The sequence below is a fragment of the Apis dorsata genome, unplaced genomic scaffold, assembly GCF_000469605.1.
Source record: "Apis dorsata unplaced genomic scaffold, Apis dorsata 1.3 scaffold_5, whole genome shotgun sequence".
NCBI classification, from domain to species: Eukaryota; Metazoa; Arthropoda; class Insecta; order Hymenoptera; family Apidae; genus Apis; species Apis dorsata.
The window spans coordinates 815660-838058 of NW_006263308.1; the positions used below are offsets into that span (position 1 = coordinate 815660).

General features: G+C 28.2%; 6 protein-coding genes across 10 annotated transcripts in view; 3 read left to right on the forward strand and 3 right to left on the reverse strand.

The window, feature by feature from the left end:
- The window catches only part of LOC102681538 (forkhead box protein I1-like), a 13748-nt gene extending 13292 nt beyond the window's left edge, over window positions 1-456 (reverse strand). Inside the window, exon 1 of one of the 3 annotated variants that reach the window (XM_006607516.2) lies at window positions 91-455. The gene's annotated coding sequence lies outside the window, so the exon portion shown is untranslated. Of the gene's footprint in view, window positions 1-90 lie in introns of all 3 variants that reach the window. The other 2 variants (XM_006607518.2, XM_006607517.2) reach the window with 2 other exon arrangements.
- Window positions 457-4217: 3761 nt separating this feature from the next.
- On the forward strand, window positions 4218-7625 carry LOC102681834 (dnaJ homolog subfamily C member 11). The gene is made up of 8 exons (XM_006607519.2): window positions 4218-4418; window positions 4789-4918; window positions 4993-5236; window positions 5301-5614; window positions 5715-5922; window positions 6075-6639; window positions 6714-6843; window positions 6920-7625. The coding sequence occupies exons 1-8, from the start codon at window positions 4347-4349 to the stop codon at window positions 6940-6942; spliced, it is 1686 nt and encodes a 561-aa protein (XP_006607582.1). The 5' UTR covers window positions 4218-4346; the 3' UTR covers window positions 6943-7625.
- On the reverse strand, window positions 7480-8454 carry LOC102681968 (uncharacterized protein C1orf50 homolog). 2 transcript variants are annotated; one of them, XM_006607521.2, is made up of 3 exons: window positions 8370-8454; window positions 7958-8286; window positions 7480-7866 (listed from the first exon to the last, which is right to left on the reverse strand). In XM_006607521.2, exons 1-3 carry the CDS (start codon window positions 8398-8400, stop codon window positions 7684-7686), a joined length of 543 nt encoding a protein of 180 aa, XP_006607584.1. In that variant the 5' UTR covers window positions 8401-8454; the 3' UTR covers window positions 7480-7683. The 2 variants fall into 2 exon arrangements, with proteins under 2 accessions (XP_006607584.1, XP_006607583.1); XM_006607520.2 differs by having other exon boundaries at window positions 7958-8289.
- Window positions 8455-8956: 502 nt separating this feature from the next.
- LOC102671096 (importin-13) lies at window positions 8957-18834 on the forward strand. Of its 2 annotated transcripts, XM_031508462.1 has the most exons (9): window positions 8957-9414; window positions 9489-9653; window positions 9730-9879; window positions 9987-10240; window positions 10459-11221; window positions 11379-12288; window positions 12386-12532; window positions 12609-12896; window positions 18705-18834. In XM_031508462.1, the coding sequence occupies exons 1-8, from the start codon at window positions 9274-9276 to the stop codon at window positions 12878-12880; spliced, it is 2802 nt and encodes a 933-aa protein (XP_031364322.1). In that variant the 5' UTR covers window positions 8957-9273; the 3' UTR covers window positions 12881-12896; window positions 18705-18834. The 2 variants fall into 2 exon arrangements, with proteins under 2 accessions (XP_031364322.1, XP_006607588.1); XM_006607525.2 differs by lacking the exon at window positions 18705-18834 and having other exon boundaries at window positions 12609-13119.
- Window positions 13106-20059, reverse strand: LOC102670872 (5'-3' exoribonuclease 1). Its single transcript, XM_006607523.2, has 17 exons — window positions 19814-20059; window positions 18715-19606; window positions 18387-18637; window positions 18182-18309; window positions 17732-18114; window positions 17372-17667; window positions 17029-17294; window positions 16683-16962; window positions 16339-16617; window positions 16100-16263; window positions 15644-16026; window positions 15124-15572; window positions 14892-14939; window positions 14655-14819; window positions 14353-14574; window positions 13837-14268; window positions 13106-13757 (listed from the first exon to the last, which is right to left on the reverse strand). The coding sequence occupies exons 1-17, from the start codon at window positions 19886-19888 to the stop codon at window positions 13581-13583; spliced, it is 4890 nt and encodes a 1629-aa protein (XP_006607586.1). The 5' UTR covers window positions 19889-20059; the 3' UTR covers window positions 13106-13580.
- On the forward strand, window positions 19838-22291 carry LOC102670732 (INO80 complex subunit E). The gene is made up of 7 exons (XM_006607522.2): window positions 19838-20009; window positions 20761-20869; window positions 21178-21334; window positions 21400-21581; window positions 21647-21773; window positions 21837-22009; window positions 22084-22291. The coding sequence occupies exons 3-7, from the start codon at window positions 21191-21193 to the stop codon at window positions 22166-22168; spliced, it is 711 nt and encodes a 236-aa protein (XP_006607585.1). The 5' UTR covers window positions 19838-20009; window positions 20761-20869; window positions 21178-21190; the 3' UTR covers window positions 22169-22291.
- Window positions 22292-22399: the final 108 nt, after the last annotated feature.

Below are 22399 nucleotides of genomic sequence, written 5' to 3' on the forward strand. Positions count from 1 at the left end.
ATAAGCGATTAAAATTCTTATTATGAAAAACTATTAAACGGATCACTAAAAGCTTATGAAAACTATAACAAACTAAAACAAACAACTCACAGTGATCAAGAAGTGAAACAAGCCTATGAATCTTCAATTGGACGACGAAAGATGGATCACCAGAGAAGTTTACCTCGTTCTTAGCACTGCAATTGCGAGGACGAGGTTTTTTTTCTTTTTTTTTTTTTTTTTTTTTAACACTTGTGTCGAATCGCGATCGCGTGGAAACGGTCGAGTAGCAGCGGAAACACGATGAGCTTGAGAGGAGAGCCAACCGAGATTGAAACTAATTGAGAATGTCGAAGCGGACCAGCGAGTGTTTCGAAGCGGGTGGAGGCGCACAGAGGCGGAGTTTCGTGGTCACCGAGCCGTCCAACTTATCAGAGACCTCCCACGTCTGGTTCTCCGCCCCTTGTGACTAGAACAGCCAAAAATCCTGTCTTCGTAGGCTACTTCCATACTCTCTGACTTTATTGTTACTCGTTATTAAGGCAATGTCAAGTACCCATAAAATGATTTTGATAATCTTCTTTGCAGGAAATCGAATGGAAAAGAAGAACAAATGGTGCAATGCATTTGTTGATGAAGGAAGGAAGAATTATTTTTATTGAGACTGAAGAAAGAAACAACAGTTAAGAATAAGAATGTCTGGCTATTCGTTATTGTTGATGCGCTGATTTATTATTTGTTATACTTCCAATGGGAAGTTTGTAAAGAGAGTAGAGTGATTATTAAATGGTATGAAACAAATATTACATTTAGAATGATAATATTATTTATTTACCAGGTTTTTACAAGTTGTTGAAATTTCTGAATATAAAAATGTCTTGAATAAAAAAAATAATTAAAAACGAATTTTTGGATATTATATTATAAATAAGATTAAAATATATTTATTTATTTATTCTGAAATTTCAATCTTACATTAATTTATATTAATAAAATCATATGTATCTAGGTGTACTTTTTTACAATCACATCTATCTGACATCCTTCGATTTCGACCACGGCAAAACACATTTGTTTTACTCTACTTTAGAAAGAATATTGGTCCAATATCGGTCATCAAGTGTAATTATGTAAGCATATTCAGGTAGCGCTTAAGAAATCACAATTAGGCAATCGTGTTTTGCATGATAATCATTACCTAGAATCCTGAAGGAATTAAGGTCATCGAAAGAATTGCTGAACTCAATGGAAAACGCCTGGTCAGGTTTTAATCGCGCCTGGTCTGATCATTGGATTGCCGTTTCCACTTTGCCGGTTTTCAATGCGCACGCGTTCATTTGGATCGATACTGTGCAAAGTTTATATCTATCTGTAAAAAAAACTTCATCTTATCAATTATTACATTCAAATTATATTCTATATATTAATATACATTTCATTTTTCAAATCAAACATTTGTAGAAATTAATTTTTTTTGTTTCAAGTGAAAGATATACAAATTGTTCGTAGAATCGTAAATCTTTAATATGGTGGGCCTTTTTATTTCAAAAATTGAAGCACGCAGTTAATTTATCCATTAGAAACGTGTTTCTGATCAAGTTCCGTTTTTCGTGTTACACAAAGCATAGAGGGGAAAGAAAAGCGGTCGCCATGCTTTGGGCGGAGACTGCGAAACATTTGCCTCCTCCATTGGATGAAAAGATCGATCTGGTGCATCAGCTGCACGCGCCTGCTCAGTAAACGTCCTCTAATACCTCGTGATTCGTTTCGCTACGGAGTACTTACAGATTCCTACTGTACAGAATATCCTTTCACTTCCATAAAAACAATACCCATTGTTTCCCGGATAGAAAATATGTTTGAAGTACCTTTATTAGAAGGAGACTGTATTGAAATTTTTTTGAAGCAGATCTGAAGCATTTTTATATTGCTATAATTAAACAAATTTCATAAAAATTTTATAGTAATTAAGTGTTATTCTAAAGTTATTGTGAATTTTTTCTTTTTTTTTTTTTTTTTTTAATAAATTTCAGGACAATTATAAAATTGATCAAATGAAATTCATGTTAAAATATGATTATTTTTTAAGAAATTTATCATTGAAATTTTTAATTAAATAAAATTCATTAATAATTTTTATTGAAAAAGAAGATATGGTTTTATTTCAAATTGATTTTTTCTAGATCTCGCAATCAATAGTACAGTCATTCTAAGGAAGAATTCCAAAGGATCAGTTTCTTTTTATGGCATCTTTATCGGAATCGAAATCTTCGGACAAATAAACATCTTACAAGTTCCCAGCCATTGATCGTGAGCAATATAAATACTTCTTACTTGATATAAGTATAATTCTGAGAAATGGGACCGTGATACGTGCCACTGATTACGTAATGATTTAGGCAGGATACTGATAACGTCTGTAAAACCGAAGGGGTTACATTTCTTTAACTCTGCCTCAGAATGATTTTTTAATCATTTTAGTAAATATTATATATTTATTATATATTTAATTTATTACTACAATAACATGAATTATCAGAAAAATAATTCTTAAGATTATAACTTAAAAAGGCTTATGTATTATTCATATATATATATATTATTCATATATATATTATATTATTCATATAAAATATTATATTATTCATATAAAATATTATTAAAATTTGTTCTTTTTATCTCTATTGGATATTTTCATTTTTATAGAATGATTTTCTTATTATTCCTTCTTTTTTTTTTTAAATATATTCCTTGTGATCAATTTATCATTGATTAGAGATTCACTTATCTAACGTTATGTCACATTGATAAAATATATGTAAAAATTTAGAGAAAAGAATTAAGTTGATACATAATCTTTTTTTGAAAATATAAAATATTAGATATAGTAATCGTAAATCTAAATATTACGCATTGATCATATAGTTACTTGATGTTTTAATTTAAATTTATATAGAATTTTTATCATAGAATTTACTATATCACTCGGCACTATTAAGTCCTTAAGTATTGAACTATTCATTGAAATTTCCTATTCGAAAAAAAAAACGATGGCCGGATATTTTTCAATGGTGATAACGGATTGTTGATCTAAGGCTAAGACTCACCGTCCTGGATGTTGTCACTGTAACAGTGTATTGTTAGAGTAGTACAATGAGCGTGTTTAACAATACCGCCGGCCGATCCAGCCGATTGTTTCCTCGCCTCTTAACGTTACTGTTGCCATTAGCCGCGGCGATTGCGATTAATTTGCTACTAAAACAACGTGTGCCTTGCCTGTCCAATTATTATCACGTGCACGATAATCTATTACAAGCGAGCTGATTATATCAAAAGAAATATACCATCTCTCAATTTGTTTGAAATAATTTTTAATCAAAACTTATGCGTACATAATACTTTAATTATTTTATATAAGCTCAGCTTAGATTCTTATAGGCGAGGAGCAAGGTAATTATTTTTATGAGTATAAGCTATGGAGAAACTATAAAAATTCCTGTCATTCATTCGTAACAAGTCACGCTTATGAAGAAACGATAAATTATTAGGAAATTCAATCCTTCGGTCCCTTTAAAAATTATAACTGACCTAACAAGCGCAAGGAAAGACGAAAAGAAAGGGAACTCTTGTTTTGATTAGGGAATGTCAAAGCAAACTGACTCCGTAGCACTGGGCTGCCCTTTTTTCTTAGTCTCTCCCTACCAATTTTATTGGATTTTTATGGTGGTTTGTCGTGACTGGTCGTGGTCACGTTCTATAGCAAGTCACTGCAAGCTATTGTGTCACGGTTATAGTATTCTTAAGTTAGCAAAAGATATATGTAAGCGTAGAATTATTTAAAATTATCGATTTGAAATATTTTTTTCTCAAAAATACATATAGAAATAAAATCATCATTGGAATATAAAATTGTTTAAAAAAAAATTATTGCAAACATTTCGTTTATTGGAAATGTCATATGAATTATATAATAAATATAAAAATTAAATATTTACCTTTACAATTTTTTTTTTTTGTTATTTATGAGTAATTTTATGTAGACAAAAATAATAAAAAAGAAGATAAAATGCAAAAATTTAAAAAAACAAAGAAATAAAGAAAAATTCTTGTAATCATTGCAGTTGTACTTAAAATGAATCGAATAAATTTTTATCGTTATATTTATAATTGTTGAAAGTCGATAATGCAGACCAACAAAAATGAGCTTTTGCTCATCTAGCACCATCCGACGATGATCATAAGTACTAAATGATAACCGGTTCTCGACTGAGTCTTTCGTAACCTATAGAAGCAGAAGACTAAGTTTTAGGGAAGCATTAGTACTTGTAATTCGTCTGAATCAACGAAGAAAAAATCGAAATTCCGAAATGGATGACGACAATGATCAGGAACATTTAATAGAAGATGATTATTACACATTCCTGAATATCCCAAGAAATGTGAGTCAACACGACATTTCGAATTATGAACGTATTTTTCTTGTCCGGTTTATTGTGAAGATCAATTTCTTATTTTCCACGTGACATACTATTTCTCAATGTCTGATGTAATCGATCTCTTCGTAACAATATAATATAAACTTTATTACTAAGAAAAATTGTCAAACACTATTATGTTCTGATATTAATTAATTTTTTTCAACATACTAACATAGTAACATTTTCGTCATTTTTATTACTTTTTTTGTTTAAATCTTTTCTTTTCTAATCTAAATAATATAAAAGAATATATATTTTAAAATTGAACTTTTCTGACATTAAATGTAAAAGTTATTTATAAATATTTTAGTTACATTAGATTTATTCATAGGCTACACAGGAAGAGATCAATTATGCTTATCGTAGGCAGAGCAAACTTTATCATCCTGACAAACATGTTGATCCTGTACTCAAGAAGGAAGCAGAAATTTTATTTAATCGCACTAAAGCAGCATATAAAGGTTTATATAGATTAATTATTGTAAAAATATTTCAATCTATCTATTATATAAAATTAATATGTTGTTTATGTTAGTTTTAAGTAATCCCCATCAAAGAGCTATTTATGATTCAGTGGGTATTAGAGGATTACAAACTGAAGGTTGGGAGATAGTAGAGCGTACTAAAACACCTCAAGAAATTAGAGAAGAATATGAATATCTTGCAAAAGAAGCAGAAGAAAGAAAATTATTAAGGCTTACAAATCCTACTACTAGTATCACAATGAATATCAATGCTACAGATCTTTTTAATAGATATGATAAAGATTATGAAGATAGGTAATGTTCTGTAATTTTAATATAGTTGTACATATTATAAAGTATATTGTATTTTAAAATATAGCAGGGACATACTTTCATGCATAGAAGTCAGTGGAATGTCTTTCACACAGTCCATTGAGGCACCTCTTACTTTGCAAGACATTATAACAATGTATGGTCAATTAAGTACAAGAAATGGTATAGGTTCTGGTTCCATACACATAGCTGCAAAGCGATTACTTTCATCAAAAGGTTGGATAGAATTGGAAGTTGGTGCTGGAAATGGACCAACAATATCATTTAAAGGTTTCCGTTTATTACCTCATAAATTGATGTTTAATGGAGCAACAGTACTTGAGTTCACTCCAGTCGAAATTAAGGCTAGTCTTGTAGGCAGTATGTTCATTCATCTTATTAATTATAAATATCAGTTAATGAAAAAATATATATAATTTTTTAATTAAAATATTAATTTTGGAAATTATATTAATTTTAGCACTTACAATGCAATTAGACACACATACAATAGGAGAGCTTACATATAATGCAGGCTCGGAAAGTTCTATGAGTACTGGCATTGTTAGAGATACAGATAGATCTTATACATCATTTTCCATACATCTTGGTATCATACGGTCATTTATTAGTTTTAATTACGTATATAAAATGCATGAGAAAGAGATGAAACTACGCGGAAGTGTAAAGTTAGTATTAACAAATTATTTTATTCATATATATTATATACATTATTCAATTATATATAATTATTGAATATATAATTCATATTATATATATGATTGTATAATGTATAGTTTTCAAATTATACATGCAAATTATAATGTTTTGTTAATTATAGAGCTGGTACATTTGGACTAGTTGTAGAATACGGTGCGGAAAAAAAAATTTCGCGACACACTAGACTATCTGCAACAGTATCTGCAGGAGTGCCAACAGGAGTCATGTTAAAACTTAAATTGAACCGTTCCTTTCAAACTTATGCATTTCCTATTCATCTTAGTGATGAAGTTCTTCCAGCCACTGTGTTCTATGCTACTGTAGTTCCAATAATGACATGGGTCATACTAAAAAAAATTGTGATAGATCCCATGGTAAAAAAGCGAGAAGAGCGTGAAAAGGAGAAAGAAAAGGAAGTAAATAAAACGAGAATGATGGAAAAGCAGAAAGAAGCAGAAAGTGCAACCAAATTAATGAAAGCCACTGTGAGTAGGATAAGAGCTACGGAAGAATCAAAAAAGGGCTTAATTATCTCAAAAGCTTTATATGGAAGATTTGTTTATCCTCAACAAGATCAATATAACTCAGATCAACGGCCCATACATAGAGATGAAGTAATAGATGTAACTATTCCTTTACAATGTTTAGTAAAGGATTCAAAGTTGATTCTTTATGATGCATCTAAGGTAATTTTATAAAATTACTTACATTAAAATTAGTTCATATTTTTTATTGTAAAATATAAATTATAACATTGCAGAGTGAACTTCCAGGATTTTATGATCCATGTGTAGGAGAAGAGAAACAATTATTAATACAATATCTATTTCGTAATCAAACACATGAATGCATAGTAAAAGATAATGCACCAGTCAGAATACCATTACCATGTAAGAATTATAAAAATATTTTATAATCATAATTATAATTCTTATAAATATTAATAAAAAAATTATTTTGTTTTAGCACATAGAGTAAATACAACATGACGCATGCGCTATCATAAAAAATTAAAATAAAGTCACTGTGGTTCATGGTAATAGTCTGTACTGCTTCACTGAATTCTTTCGATCATTTTTTAGATTAAACTTCTACAGATATTTTGTTGAAGAAATTGAGTGTTCATTAATCATTTGATGATAATTTTATTTTCCCTGATGTAATCATTTGCATGAAGTCCCATGTAAAAAACACAGTGAAAGAATCAGAATATTGTCTTCATAAATACTGCCTATGAAATAGAAACGAATTGCATTAGATAAGACGACTAAATTGTCGTTATATAAAAAAATCAAGAGAGAGCAAACTTATTATGTCTTTGTACAATTATAATAGACATATTTTTCATATTATCTACTATTCACATTATCTTGAAGATTAATAATTATTTGAAGAATCGTTTGTTGATAAAACTGTATATCTAATATGCAATTCATTAATATATAAAATATTTTTGTTGCATAAAGTGCAAAATGTATATAGAATTATATACATTATTTTTAGAATTCGTATATTTTATTTGTTAATAATAATAATAGTATCATATGAATTACTATGAAAAGTGTAATTGATAAATTATACGAAATCGTGTTTTAGATCACTCATACATAATTTCTTCCTTCGAAATTGTTTAATTCGAAAAAAATAAAAAATATAATTTAAATTTTTAGTTGAATATATATGTTTGAAATGAACAAATTTATTTAAATTGAATACATTATATATTATTTTTACATATTTACATTTAAATCAAGACTTTTAAAAGCAGGTGTTGAAATATTAGACCAAAGATTGGCTAACATAGTTATTTCTTTATTTTTTTTATCAATTTCCTCTAAAGATGTCCATGAACGATCGTGTTCTAATCTGTAGGAACCTTTATAAATTTGAATTGGTCCAGAATTACCCCATTCCTATACATGAGTAGTGTATATATATAAAATAGTTAATTTTTTAACAATGTTTCTTTAAATCTAGAATAAAATAAAACTATAATTGACTCACTTCTGGACTAATCATTGAAAAATATAGTTGTCCAGTTTCTCTTTGATACAAATGATATACATGTCCAGGATGTTTTACAAAATTACAAGAAACATGATGTAATTTCATATTCCAATTTGCTTCTGTGAGGATATTTTCAGCCTGTTTCTTTAGAGCTTTTATTTGCTCAACAATTATTTGCAATTTGCTACAGGCATTTGCTTTGATAAAATTGTCTGCTTTTTCAATTTCTGTTGCCAATGTAATTAAGTCTTCTTGACATGTTTTAGCTACTGATTCTGGATCATTTAGCAGAATACCTTGTGGTTTAATATTACGCTCTACAAGAGCTACTGCTTTTTTATTAATTTTTATTAATAATAGATATTGATTATTATATTAAGTAAAAAATTTAGTAATGGAAAAATTATACCTTTAGTAAGCAAATCCTTAGAATTATCCATATTGTTAGGTTATCATTTCATAAATATTTCATATTTTACTTTTAATTATGTATGTAATTATTTTATAATCATTAAGAGATAATTTATAAACACTTAGAAATAATATGTAAAAACTGTAAATTAACCGTAATAGTAAAAAATATTAATGCAATAAAGACTTTATAATATCATAGATAAAATAGATCAAAAAATTCAAATAATAAAAAATAAACTATCTTTGAATTATGACAATCTCAAAAAAAAAAATATAAAGAGTACATCAATGTCTCTCTGTCACAAAGGTAAGTATGGGTAACTAAACTTAACTAAAGCAAGGTTATTTTATTAAATTCTTGTTCACATGGAATCATATTAAAATGTAAGATATAAGATATAAATTTTCTATATAAATATTTTAAGAATATGCACAAATTTGTACAAGATTTTCTTTTTTAATACATATTTGTTTTTCTCAAATATAATAAATTTATACACACTCAATTCATTTTTCAATGATTGAAAATTGTAATAAAATTAAGGTGTGTTTCTAAAAAATATAATAAAAATAGAGCTGTTGGCTGATAGCGAAAGATGTCGTTTTTGCGCGCAATCATGAAATTTTGAAGACGGTCGAAAAATCGAAAAGGACTGTGTAAACAGGGATTAAGCAATTTATGTGCAAGAATTTCATACGGGACCACGCTTTAAATGATTTACAAGGAAGATGATAGAATACTTATTAGTGAAAGAAACATTGAAACGAACTAAATATAAAATTCTGACGAAATTAGACGAAAGAAGTTGTTCTTTAATGACAATGAGGTCTTTTCAAGTATAGATTTAGTAGTTATCGAACATATAAGATTATTTATAAAATTTAGCAAACAATTTACGATGGATTATGCAACTGTAATCGATCAAGCTGTAAAACAGTTTTACGCGGAAGGAAATAATGATGTGCATGCATGGCTCCTCAGAGTTCAGGCCTCTCCAGAAGCTTGGACTTTTGTCTGGGAACTTCTTGATCCTTCCAAGGTACATGGAATATTCTTTTTCTCATGTAAATATAAATATCTTGTTAAAAATAATAATTTTGATTTTTATTATAGTCAAGAGAAGCTCAATTTTATGCAGCTACTACATTGCATGCCAAAATTTCTAAGCAATGGGAAGAAGTACCCAAAAGTGAATATCCTGCTTTGCAGGAGCGTTTAATAAACTTTATGAAGCAGCCAAATATGCCAAAGGTTGTTCTGTCTAAACTCTGTCATGCGGTAATATTTTATTTGAATTTATTCAATTTAATTTAAGTTAATTAGATTAATTAAATAGGGAATTTTATTGTTATAGTTAGCTGGATTTGTAGCAAATACTTGCGCAATGGCAGAGAATGATGACAAGGATAAAAATGTTGTAGATGAATTGATGCGAATGTTATCATATAATTCTCTTCCCATGTTAGAACTGTTATTACGTACACTTTCTGTATTACCTATAGAGGTAAAATATATATAAATAATTTATAAATTTAATAAAAATAATAGATGATAAATATAAATATAATAAAGAATAAATAATAATATTAATAATATTGATAATATTATCAGTTTGAAAGAAGACATGAAGCAAGACGAGCCAAGTTACATGAATGTTTAGTAAATGGATGGTATAAGACAACCTGGCTTTTACAACAAGTTTTTTTAATGTGCAATCCAAACTCTCAAGACATTGATAATGATATGCACTTATTAGCTATGGAATGTGCATTAGCTTGGCTTAAAGTTGGTCAACTTCCTCTTGAGGCAACAGGACAAATATATTCCCATTTGTTAGCAGCTGCAGCATATTATGCTCCAAGCAGGTATAATATATATATATATATATATGATAATAATAAATAGAATACAAAAATATATTTATTATAAATTAGTAATATAAAGATAAATATACACTATGTACTATATAATATAATACTATATATACCACATATATATAAATATAAGTAATATATTTTTTATATATAAAATTCAGTATATATATTCATAGTATATTTATAAATTAAATTGCACAATTTTAAAGGGAAGGACATGATGAAGAAAATGTCAGAGGCTGGGAAGTTGTACAAGAATGCTTGAACATGATAGTAACTCATAGTGAGCTTCCAAAGAGACCACAAACATTGTGGGAATGGACACACAGTTTGGTAACCATGGCAAGGCAATATAATAGAAAATATTTTTGTGAAATTTTAACTGCAATTGGAGAGGCTCATAGTAGAACATTTCTAAATGCTTTAGTAGAAGAAGGAAACGAAACACAGAAATGGACTGTTGAAGGTTTAATTGAATTACTTTTACAATGTTCTGAACAAGAAGGAAGATATCCTACAAATGAAACTCGCAGTTCTATTCCATTTGGATTTTGGTACGCCTTACAGGACTATCTTCCTACTCTCGACCAGCCTTATGAAAGTCGTGCTTTATTGATTCTGAAACCTGTTTATGCAAGATTAGTTCAAGCATTATTAAGAAAATCAACACTTCCTTCGTCTCTTAACGAAGCAGGAGATGCAGATGAACGAGAGCTTTTCAGATGTTATAGACAAGATGTGGCAGATGCTTTGGATTATTGTTACAGAGTGTTAGGACAAGATTTACTAGTGCTTCTAGGACAAAGGCTGAGTCAGACATTAGATAACTCCGGAAAATGGACGGAAGTAGAATCTACATTGCATGCTTTTGAGGCTTTAGCAGACAGTGTTGGTATTGAGGAATCCCACTACATTCCTGCTTTGATGGATTTGGTTCTTAGTCATATCCCATATGATCATTACCCTGGAGAGGTACAACAAATTCTCTTGTATTAAAATGGTGCATAATCAAATTATATGATTATTTGTTTATAAAAAAATATTATGTTTATAAAAAAAATAGTAAATTTAAATTTACTTTACTTTATTTAGCAGTATAAATATATAAGATTTTATTCTATGTTTTCAGGTACTTGCATGTGCATGTTCAACAATGGGAGCATATGCGGAATGGATCGGAGAACATCCAGATCCTTGGCTTGAAAGGGTGCTCCGAATTGTTACTTTAGGATTAACAAGAGGTTCGGTGACAGCACCTTTTGCTACTATGGCTTTAAAAGATTTAGCTCGAGAATGTGAGCAACAACTTACACCTTTTGCTCCATCTATTCTCAATACTATTGAACGAACTCTTCCAAATGTTACTCCAGGATGTGCAGAGGGTTTGCGATTAATGTATGCAGCTGGAAAATTATTGAATACTTTACCTTCTGTTGATGAACAATTAGCTCACTTAGATGCTACATTAGGTTTATGTATAATAAAAATTCGAGAACTTCTGCAACAACCTTGGTTTATAGCACGTGGTGCAGTGATAAATCAATTAAAAATGGCTACCATGTTTTTCTCTACATTGGAAGGTTCTATTGGAAAGGCTGTGTTAGATGGTTTATTACCAATATTTAGTCAAATCGTTGCTCATCCCGAATGGGGTCAAGATAATTTCACATTAGAAGAGATGTATATTTGCGCTCAAAAATCCTTAACGTCATTATTACATCCAGAGGAAGATGCTCGACCTCTGCTTCTTATCTTGGCAAACTCGTATAAGACTTGGCCTCATCCTGCTGCCTTAAATCTTCTTCGACAACTTGTATTATTATTTGGACGAGATCCGAACAACATAATAGGTCCCATTTTCGCGGATATAAGCTCAATTACTCTATGTGGTGTTAGGGCTTGCAGATCTGTAAATGGAAATTTGTCTGACTGGGCAGAATTAATGGAAGCATATCTTGGATTATTGGCTCAAATTTGCAAAAAGAATACCAGAATGTTATTACAAATTCCTGATCAAATTCCTGAAATGTTGCAATGTGGTAAATTTTAAATTTTAATTTACGTTATTCTTTTATTTATAAAACTTAAAAATCTATAATAAAGAATAAAATTTTTAAAAATCTAATTTTATTACAGGAATCGACTGCTTAACGTTACCAGAAACGGGTACTGTCAGAGCAGCCGGACATTTTCTTACTCATGCTATTACTCAGAGTCCACACTTACAGACGTTCGTACAACCAATTGGTCAACAATTAGTTTCTGTGATTTTGCAGTGTGTGGGTATGTAAATAGATAAACATATTTATAAAAATTTTGAACATTTTCGTAATAATATATAATATATAATATATAATAGGAGGCGAAGTACCACGGAGTAATCTGGAGCCTCACGCAGAAGTTTTATTGACATTAAATAAGACATGCATAGAATGGACAGCACAGTGGCTTCGTGTCGCCTTCGAGAAACATGGTGCCTTATTCACAATTTCGCAAGCACAAAAGGACGCTTTCGTTAAAAATGTGCTGCGAGAACGAACGAACAAACGGATGTGTGAATTATTGCAAAATTTTAGTTTGCAGAATTTATCTTCAGCAAATAATTGGAATGTAATGACACGCAAGCAATAAAAGAGAAAAAGAAAAGGTAACAAAAAATAATTAATCACAATAATGAATTAAAGAATAAGCCAATTATTAAATAAACGCTACTCTATTCTATGTAAAATATCTTTTGCCGCGGATTGATTTGATAAGGGTAACGTTTATCTTTTATATAACAAATAATTTTAAATAAAAACTATAATGTGTATATTAAAAAAATTACATATACAAAGAAAAAGCGATAAACAAATGTATATTACATAATACATTGACTTTTTTTTATTCATTCTTATTGATCAGCATGTTTTAAAAGTTTACAAACGAGTCATTTTTCTTCTTCAATATGATGTATATACTGTAGCTTATAATAATCAATACTGTTCTTCATAAAACATTGAAACATATAAAATACTCATTTATCCTTGTTACTTCGTAATTACATTAAGTGAATATTACGAATTAACTTGGATACTTTAACATCATTCACACGTATAACGAGTTCATATGCTTACAAAAAGGAGGCAAAAAGGAAACTTTAAAATAAAAATTATTTATAATTGAGTATTATACGCATGATACTTCAATGTTTTTGAAGTTTTTTCTGCATACATGCACCTTCATTTTTTTTTGGAATTTTTATTATATAATATCAAAAAGAAATATATGAAAAAGAGATAAACACGTCGAAATGCATTTATTGCTTATCGACGAATATTCTTTTTCTTTTTTAAGTTGAACTTTTACTGTGATTGTTTTCTTCAATTTGTGATGATATGCAAAATTTTGCAGCAACTCGTGATTTTTTAGGTTTAATCACGGTCTGTGTATTTTGTACTTGATGTGAGGTACTTTGCACTGGTTTTTGTTTTTCGACAATTGTGCTGGCGGTTTCTACTTTTATCGTCTAAAAAAATTAAGTTTAAAATTGAATATTTACAATTTATAATTATTTCAAGGAGAAAAGATATATTTTTTTAACAAACCTTTGTAGGCAATTCCTTTTCTTTTTGTTGTATTATAGGTTGAGGATTGTCTTTGGCACTTTGATTTGCACTATCTTTACTAATAGCCTTTTTAGCTATTATATGTCTACTTTTCTTTTGTGCTTGTAAGGGTACAAAAGTTGTTGGGCACTTCTTTGTCTCTGACTTTGGTTCGTTTTGAGATGTTTTTGATTGAATATGATGCTTATACTGATTATTCTGTTTGGACGTATCTTGAGAACTAGTATTGCGATGATCTTTTTTGACCCATTCAGGAGAAAGTTGAAGAAATTTAGGTTCTGGTGGATAATATGGTGTGGCTGGTGATCTTATATTTTGTGACCAATTACTGTTCTGGGGATTAGAATACCAATGTTGAGGAGGTGGTAGAAGTATTTTCATATTTGGCAATAAATTAGCTAACTTTAATTCCTGTTAAAAAATTGGAAATAAATTTAATTAATTAAAATACAAAAATTTAAAAAGATAATTCAATGAAATAATTAAATAAATTACTGCATAAACTTTTTTTGCAGCACTTCCTGCTGCTTGTTCATGATTCACACATGGATCTCCCACAAATATCCTTTTGTCTGGTAAAAGAATTTGTGCTTGAATCAAATTACTTTCTCCAATACAAAAATAACTATATCGAGGCATTCCTGCTCCACTGAGTTGATAGTAATTCAATAATTGCGAGCAATACCATGTTGGTGTCTTATCATTCTGTCGAGCATGCTGGAATAAAACAATTTTTTTTTCTTCTAAAAAGTGAAATAATATTTAAATAACAAATAAGTATTGAAATAAGTATTTACATCGAACATTTGTTGCACTAAAGGTGGTGTATCTAATGCTTTGTTTTCTTTCTGTGAATTATTTGAACATTTAGGTGTTTTACATACTCCAGATTGTTGATGTTCTTGAGCACTTCCATCAGGAATTTTTAACACTGCCTTCAAGAAAGCACTAGGGTCTTGAGGCTGAAATATGATTGATAATTGTAAGTAAATTATTATAGTAAAATGAGAAGAGAATTATGTAACTATGCTTACCGGATTTTCGAGTTTTGTTGAAGCTTGTGGTGTAGCTTTGTTTAATTCCTATAAATTATATTAATATTTAAAATTTGTTAAAATATTATTAGACACAATTAAAATAATTTCAAAATTAAAAATAATATATAATATAGTATATATAATTATAAATTCGAATATATTAAAAGCAAAAAAAAAGATTTAAATGGTCTTATTTAGATAAAACATCTTATATTCATAAAATATTAACCTGTTTTTTATGCAATTCATTCCATATTGCTTGGAATTCAGACGTTGGTTCTATAGATGACTTTTTCTGTGTGTTCTGAGGAAGTTGCATATTTTTCATTGTTTTATGCGATTTTCGAATATTCACAGTATTCTGTACATTGTACTGTTTAAATTTGTGAGTTAATTGATTCTTTGTCGTTTCTTCGGTATTTTTATGAACAATCCATTTTGGTGACATCGCTGCCTCGACTGGCAAATGATTTTCATTCTTGTACGATGTACTAGCATTTGTGCGCGATTGTGTTTCCTGGTTAGACATAAGATTTTTCCATTGTTCTGTAGATTCTGCATTTGTATTTATAGTTTCTTTACTATGTTCTATTCTTTGTCCATAACTAATATTTATAAAATCAAGAGCTGCTAAACGATATGCGCGGAATTCAGAAGAACCATTTATACTAAGACCACCTAAAAATAATATTAAACTGAATCAAATTTATTATTAAAGAAATAGTAAATAAATAGAAAATTACACACACCTATGATTGGTTTATCGAACAAAACATCATACATAGTATCTGACACGTTTTCCATTTTTTGTATTCCAATTACAGTTCCTTTATATCCAAGAGGTACAGTGAAATTATCTTTAATGCAACAAATTCTATCTAATAAATAAGTTTCTGCTTTTGGATCAGGTGAAAGATTGCGTACACGTAAACTTGGTGTATAAAGCAAATATGGTTGTACTTGCATATCTACAACTTTTCCAATACTATTTGGTGATTTCAGATATGTATCCACTTCTTCTTCAAGTTTTTTTACTATAGAACTTTCAACGGTTTCCCTGCCACATGTCCGGCTTTCTATTCCATGAAGTTGTTCTTTCAACCATGCCACTGTATCATTTAATTCTCCAGAACTGTAACATCAAAATATTGCAAATTAATGATCAAATTTGCTAAAAATTGACTGTTAATTAAATTACTCTTTACCCTTTAATAAATAGATCTTCCTCTTGAAAGATACCTGTAGTTGGATTTTGAGCTAATCGCTCGAATAGAGTAGGACATCTCAACATATAACTACGAATTAAATCGAGAACTTTGGGACTATAAAACCAAGGACCATCTTCTGCTTTTCGAGTATAACCAGGAATCTAAAATTAAAGAAAAAAATAAGAATTATTTTATTAAAAAAAAAATAGAATATATATATATACATATTTGCATACCTCCGCGTTCTTCTTAGTGAATTTTAAATTAAATCCAATGTTGTGTGTAACTTCATCTTGTTGAAGTCCATTTGAGGATTGTTTTACAAAAATCGTACCGGTAATTCTGCTTAAAAGTAAAGGACTTATACCCAATCTTTGTGAAGCTATATTTCCGCGCATATACTGAGTTTGAAGATCAGCTTGAATTTGTTTGATTCCTTCGAAAGATGGTTCACGCACCGTAATTACAGATACTTTTATCCGACCTGATTTTTTACAAATCGCGGATTCGCGAACCTATCAAAAGAAAAAAAAATGGAACTTAAAGGTTCATTGTTTTCCTATTATTTTGCACGTCATACTTTTCCCGTTGCTCCATAATATGGATGTCCCAACATAAAACATGTAATTCCTGGTTCGAAAATATCATTAACAGTTTTGTATATTGGTGTATTATTATTGCAATGAATTGTGATATCTTTTACTATAGTCTGATAAGCATAACAACTTGGTATTTCACTCCAATGTTTTTCAATATGCACTTTTCCATAAGAACCGAAAGTGTATTTTTTGCCTACCAATAATCGTACATGAACTAAAAATTTAGTTTCTCCGATATCCACTCCGAGACGATCTTTATAGCTATAAATAATAATTTAATATTAATATTATAAAAACAGTATTAAAAAAAATTTTTTAATTACTTACGTTTCTGTTATACGTTTTTTCTCCACAGTCCATTCTGATCCATCAATAGTATCATATAAACGTTTTATTTGCGGATTAATTAAATTCATTTTCATACAAGAAGAACTGGAAACACCAATTACCAAAGCTTCCTTTAAATGTGGCCAATTTACAAACACTATTTGACCTAATAATTTTGATCCTATAGTCGTTAAATTAATCTTGGGCTGTGGTTTTATATGTAAAATCATACTTTCTCGATTAGATTGTCGTTGGAATACTTTTATCTATACATGATGACAATACTTTAATAAAATAAAGTAGAATAGATAAAATAATGAAAAGAAAATTTTAGATAATTTACTTTAGCTTTTTCCAAACTTGCAGTATGCTCTATATGTTGTATAGTAGAAAAACCAGGATAGTATATATCTGGTCTTACACCAGAACACAAGCCCCGTATTAATTTTTCTCGAGGAACGTAAATGTCTTCACGATTAATTAGTTGCACTTTTGCATAATTATTAATAACATTAGGAAAATATTCAGGTGCATGATACATGCCTAATTCTTCTTCTGTATAAGTGAATAAACACATTGGTCCATGTTTGTTTCTTGCTTGTTCTTCCAAAGTTAATTTTGAATAATGAGGCGCCATTGCTGTAAAATTTTAATTAATAATTTTAATTTATAGAAAAATTAAATTTTGCAATCTTTTAGTTACCATCTAATAGATCTTTTTCATTTATAAATGGAATAAGTACTACAGCCTCCCACTCTTGCTCCTTGCCATTTAAATCTGTTTCAAATTCTGATGGATAATAGTTAATTATAGGAGATTGTTCTTCAGTTAATAATGTTTGGAATGCTGATGGTAATAATTCTTTACTATAAGATGGTAACACAGCCAATAATTGTTCGAATGGTAAAAATGGTTCTCCTAATTCAAATTCCAATTTCAAATCTTTGAAATCTTTTATATCAGAAATATAAGGTGCATAATGATGTGGATAATACCACGACCAGCTACAACATCCATTGTAATAATAATTTAAATTCCATTGAATTGCTCTAACATAACCCTCGGCTTGTGAACGTAAAAAATCTCTAAAATAGTTAATATACATAGAGAATATATAAATTAGATTACATAATTTTTGTTAATTATACTTACTCATCTATATTTTCATATTTTAGTTTATTAATATAATAATCTTTCTTGCATTGAACAAATTCCATTGTGTACATCTCACTATCTGACTTATCATCTCCACCATCTTCATCATCATATCTTCCTAATGACTGCAAGAATCAATATTAAAAATCAAGTATTATAAATTTCCATTATTTAAATAAATAAATACGATTTAAATAAATACCATCTCCGCGGCAGTTCTAAGTAACATATCGAATTCTTTATCTTGTACTTTCTTTGGAGAACGAATTTCTTCATTACTTGATTTTTTCTCATTGAGTTTTTCAGTTTCGATAAGAGATCTTCCTGTTTTACTTTCAAGATATTTCAAATCTGCATAATATTCAGAAAATTGTAATATATCGAAACGACTAAGTCTTTCCATGAATTTTTCGAATCTATCTAATCTTAACGTTCCCGCTTCATTTATATAACCTAAAATAAATTTTTAAATTTAAGTAACTTATGAAATATATTGTATTACATGCTTTTTTTGTTTTAGATTATCTGACCATCTAATGTAGGCATTACGTCGATATATACTTGATATAGTACAGACAATGCACCATGTATAATATGTAAATTTGGTAGATGTGGTATAAAATCATTTCCTATAAGAAATCCCATTAAAATCCAGTCATCGATTATTTTTTCTAAATCATATGAAAAAGGCAATTTTTCCTTTAATGAGGAAAACTCATGATTTATATATTCTCTTAATAGAGATAAATGAAATAGACAAAACTTTGTCTCCTCTGGAGTTAAACAAACTTTTCTTTGTTTTTTACCAAATGTCAATTCTTCCCTCAACAATGTAAAATGTATTTCATGAGTGCATAAACCTAACATTATTAAGTCTGCATCTAAACCATATAAACAATGTTTAGTATTTACATCATAATTTGGTTGTGCTTTCATATGACGTATGTAATCCATTATTTTGTGTTCTCCTTCTCCAGGAACCTGAGATCCGCTTAATATAACTTTACACTTTTGCCAAAGTTTGTCAGTTGATATTTTATATGTAATAAAATATTTTAATTGTTCATCCAGTTTGGACATAAAAAGTGTTCCTGGAGTTATACAATTAGAATCAAATCTTTTTTCTTTAGGTAAATTTATACCTTTAGCTTTTGCTTTAGCTTCTTGAATTTGTGCATCTTTTGCAGCTTTAAAACGTCTGCTTCTTTGTTGATTAATTTTCGCACGTGGCGCCACGCCATCAATCGCTATAAAAAATAACTTTTGAGGCTGGATCATGCAAAATAATACCTGAATATAACGAAATATATTTTTAAATATAATTTCTTCTGAAATGCGGAACGTAACATCCGTATCGTCCGGATGTGAGCATTCATGTATAATACCATTTAAATCTAAATATAAATTATCAAATTCAGGTATCTGGAAATAATGATAATCATACATTGATAATATGATGAAGATATATTTATTTTTAAGATATTATTTATATGCATATTTTAAAAAACCAAAAAATTTATAGTAACAGAATATATAGGAAAAATACAAAGAAGACATGTATCGAGTAATGATAAAGAATCGTAAAAACATAAAGGGCAAGTACTGTTGACAACTTTTTTTTTTAATTACCTGATAGTCCTTCAATTTTTCTGTGAGACAAGGATATCTTTCATTTATGTATCGAAAGAACTTCGGTATACCCATTTGGAATGCAAAAATCCTTTTTTAATTATTAAAAACGTTTTAAAAGATTTGCACTGTGACAGTAACACTTAACAATTTCTTCTCTAAAGACTGTTTTATAAAAACTAAAAACTTCGACCATGTAAGTTTATTAATTTTACTTCAATATATTCATAGACAATCAGTTTTGAGAAGATAGGAAACTCTTTGAAACAAATTAGAACATGTAACATAGCGCATCGATGGCGATAATTATAAATTATTTTTTTAAAAGTTTTAAATACTCATTAAAAAAGAAGAAAATATGGTTCTTTAAAAAAATAAAAAATAATAACTATATCAACTTTTTAAATATTAAAAAATATTTTATTTCTCATTTCGAATTTAAAAAAATTTATTTATAATATTTAAATTTTTTGGCGAAAAATATGTACACAACAGTTATCATTTTATTATTTATAATTCAATCTTTTATTTTTGTCATCATTATACGTTAATTAGATATAATCAATATTTACTTATGATTTATTATTAAAAGATATGAAATAATAAATAATTAATAAATAAAATAATATATTTATATATTACAATATATAAAGATAATATATTTTTATATATTTTTATATGATTTATTTATTTAATATATTGCACAAAATTATGAAATCTTAATTTGATAATTATATAAATTTATCGCTTATTTCATAAATGAGAAAATTATAATTTTTTTATTATTATAAATTTAAAAAATATATTTAAAAATTGTTGATTTAATATTTAAGAAATTTATAAAAATTTTTATTGTTTATCTTCTAAAAGAAGAATTTATTAAATATTTATGTAAATATTTAATTTAATATTTCTTGTCGAATGATAACATTTTGAATTTACTATAGAATCGATAAAGAAATTCAGAATGGAAGCCAGTCATAAACAACTTATTTATCTTCCTAATTGTTCATCTCGATTATTCGCATCACAAAAGAAATCATCTTAAAGTTTTGCGTAAGTGTTACTGCATTTTATTTTATTTTAATTCAGATTTTACAGTTCTATCTAATTATTCTTTAATTTTCTATTAAATATATTGTCAACCTATCTTCTATTGCTGAGAAGTTAACCTTAAATAGCATTAAATTGACATTAATAATATATTTATTATAATATATAAATTATAGAGAAATTATATTGCATAAAAATATTTTTTATAATTATATGAATAAACAATATTAAAAATGACTTCTTTATTACATTTTTATAAAATATTATATAAAATAACGTTTGTAAATAATTTTATATTTATCAATTTTTAGTTGCGGATGATCAATGTTGGAAGAATGGTATTGTCGTTCAATTGCAAACAACAATGCAGATGCAGAAGATGATGACGATGATAGTCCAGAGGAAGAAGTGCCTAATTACAAGGATCAATATCGAAATCTTAAAAGAAAATTAAAATTTTTAATTTATGTATGTATATTTAATATTTTTATATATGTTTTAATTGCAATTATATTATTTAATAATTATTTTAGGAAAATGAATGTTTTCAAGAAGCTTTACGATCTACACAAAGGAAACTACTTAAAGTAAATAGGGATAAAAGTTTTTTATTGGATAGATTATTACAATATGAAAAGGTAGATGCTTCATTCAGTGAAAGTGATGAAACAGAATCATCTGATGAGGAAGTTACACGTCTTGATACTTCAAAAAGGTAATTGAAAAAAATTCTATTATAAACAAATTACGATTTATATTGATTTTATGTTTTGTTCTTAGAAAAAAAATAGAAATAGGCATTAGTAATCACACACCACATCATATACCAACAGTAACAAAGCCTCTTAATACAAGTAAAAAGAAGAAACCTACTCCAAAAGTGACAAAATCAAATAACACACCCATAGTAAGTAATTATGTGTAATTTTAATGAATAAGTAAATTATTTCATAAACATTTTATATTTCAGGTACAATCATCAAATAATATAGTACCAATGTCTTTAATGTCAGATGGTCATATGACACCAGAAGAAGTAGAAAGACATCTAGAGTCTCGACAAACTTACTTGGAATTAGTACCAGAAAAAGCACCACCTACTGTTCCAACTGAAATGTTTAGCAATGACCCTTCATTAGACAGGTAAAGAATGATATTTTAAAAATTTATATTCTAAAAAATTTATAGAAATACACATATGAAATTTATATTTACAGCGAATCTAACGAAATCGGAGAACTAGAAACATCTCCGAGTAATATAGGTGAAGATTGTCCCAGTGTGGATATGATGGCTGAGTGACAAACGTTTATTCATAATTTAGTGATTAATTACAAACTGCACATTACTACATATTTCATTAATAATATCTTAGTTAACTTAACTGTATTCTTCGTAACGTAATACAAGTTTTTATACATGTAACAAGATATTTCGATCCTCTCTTCCCTATTCATGTGTATTTATAATAAATAGGATAAAATTATATAAATACATAATGAAAAAAATTGTTATATTTTATAATGAGCTTTA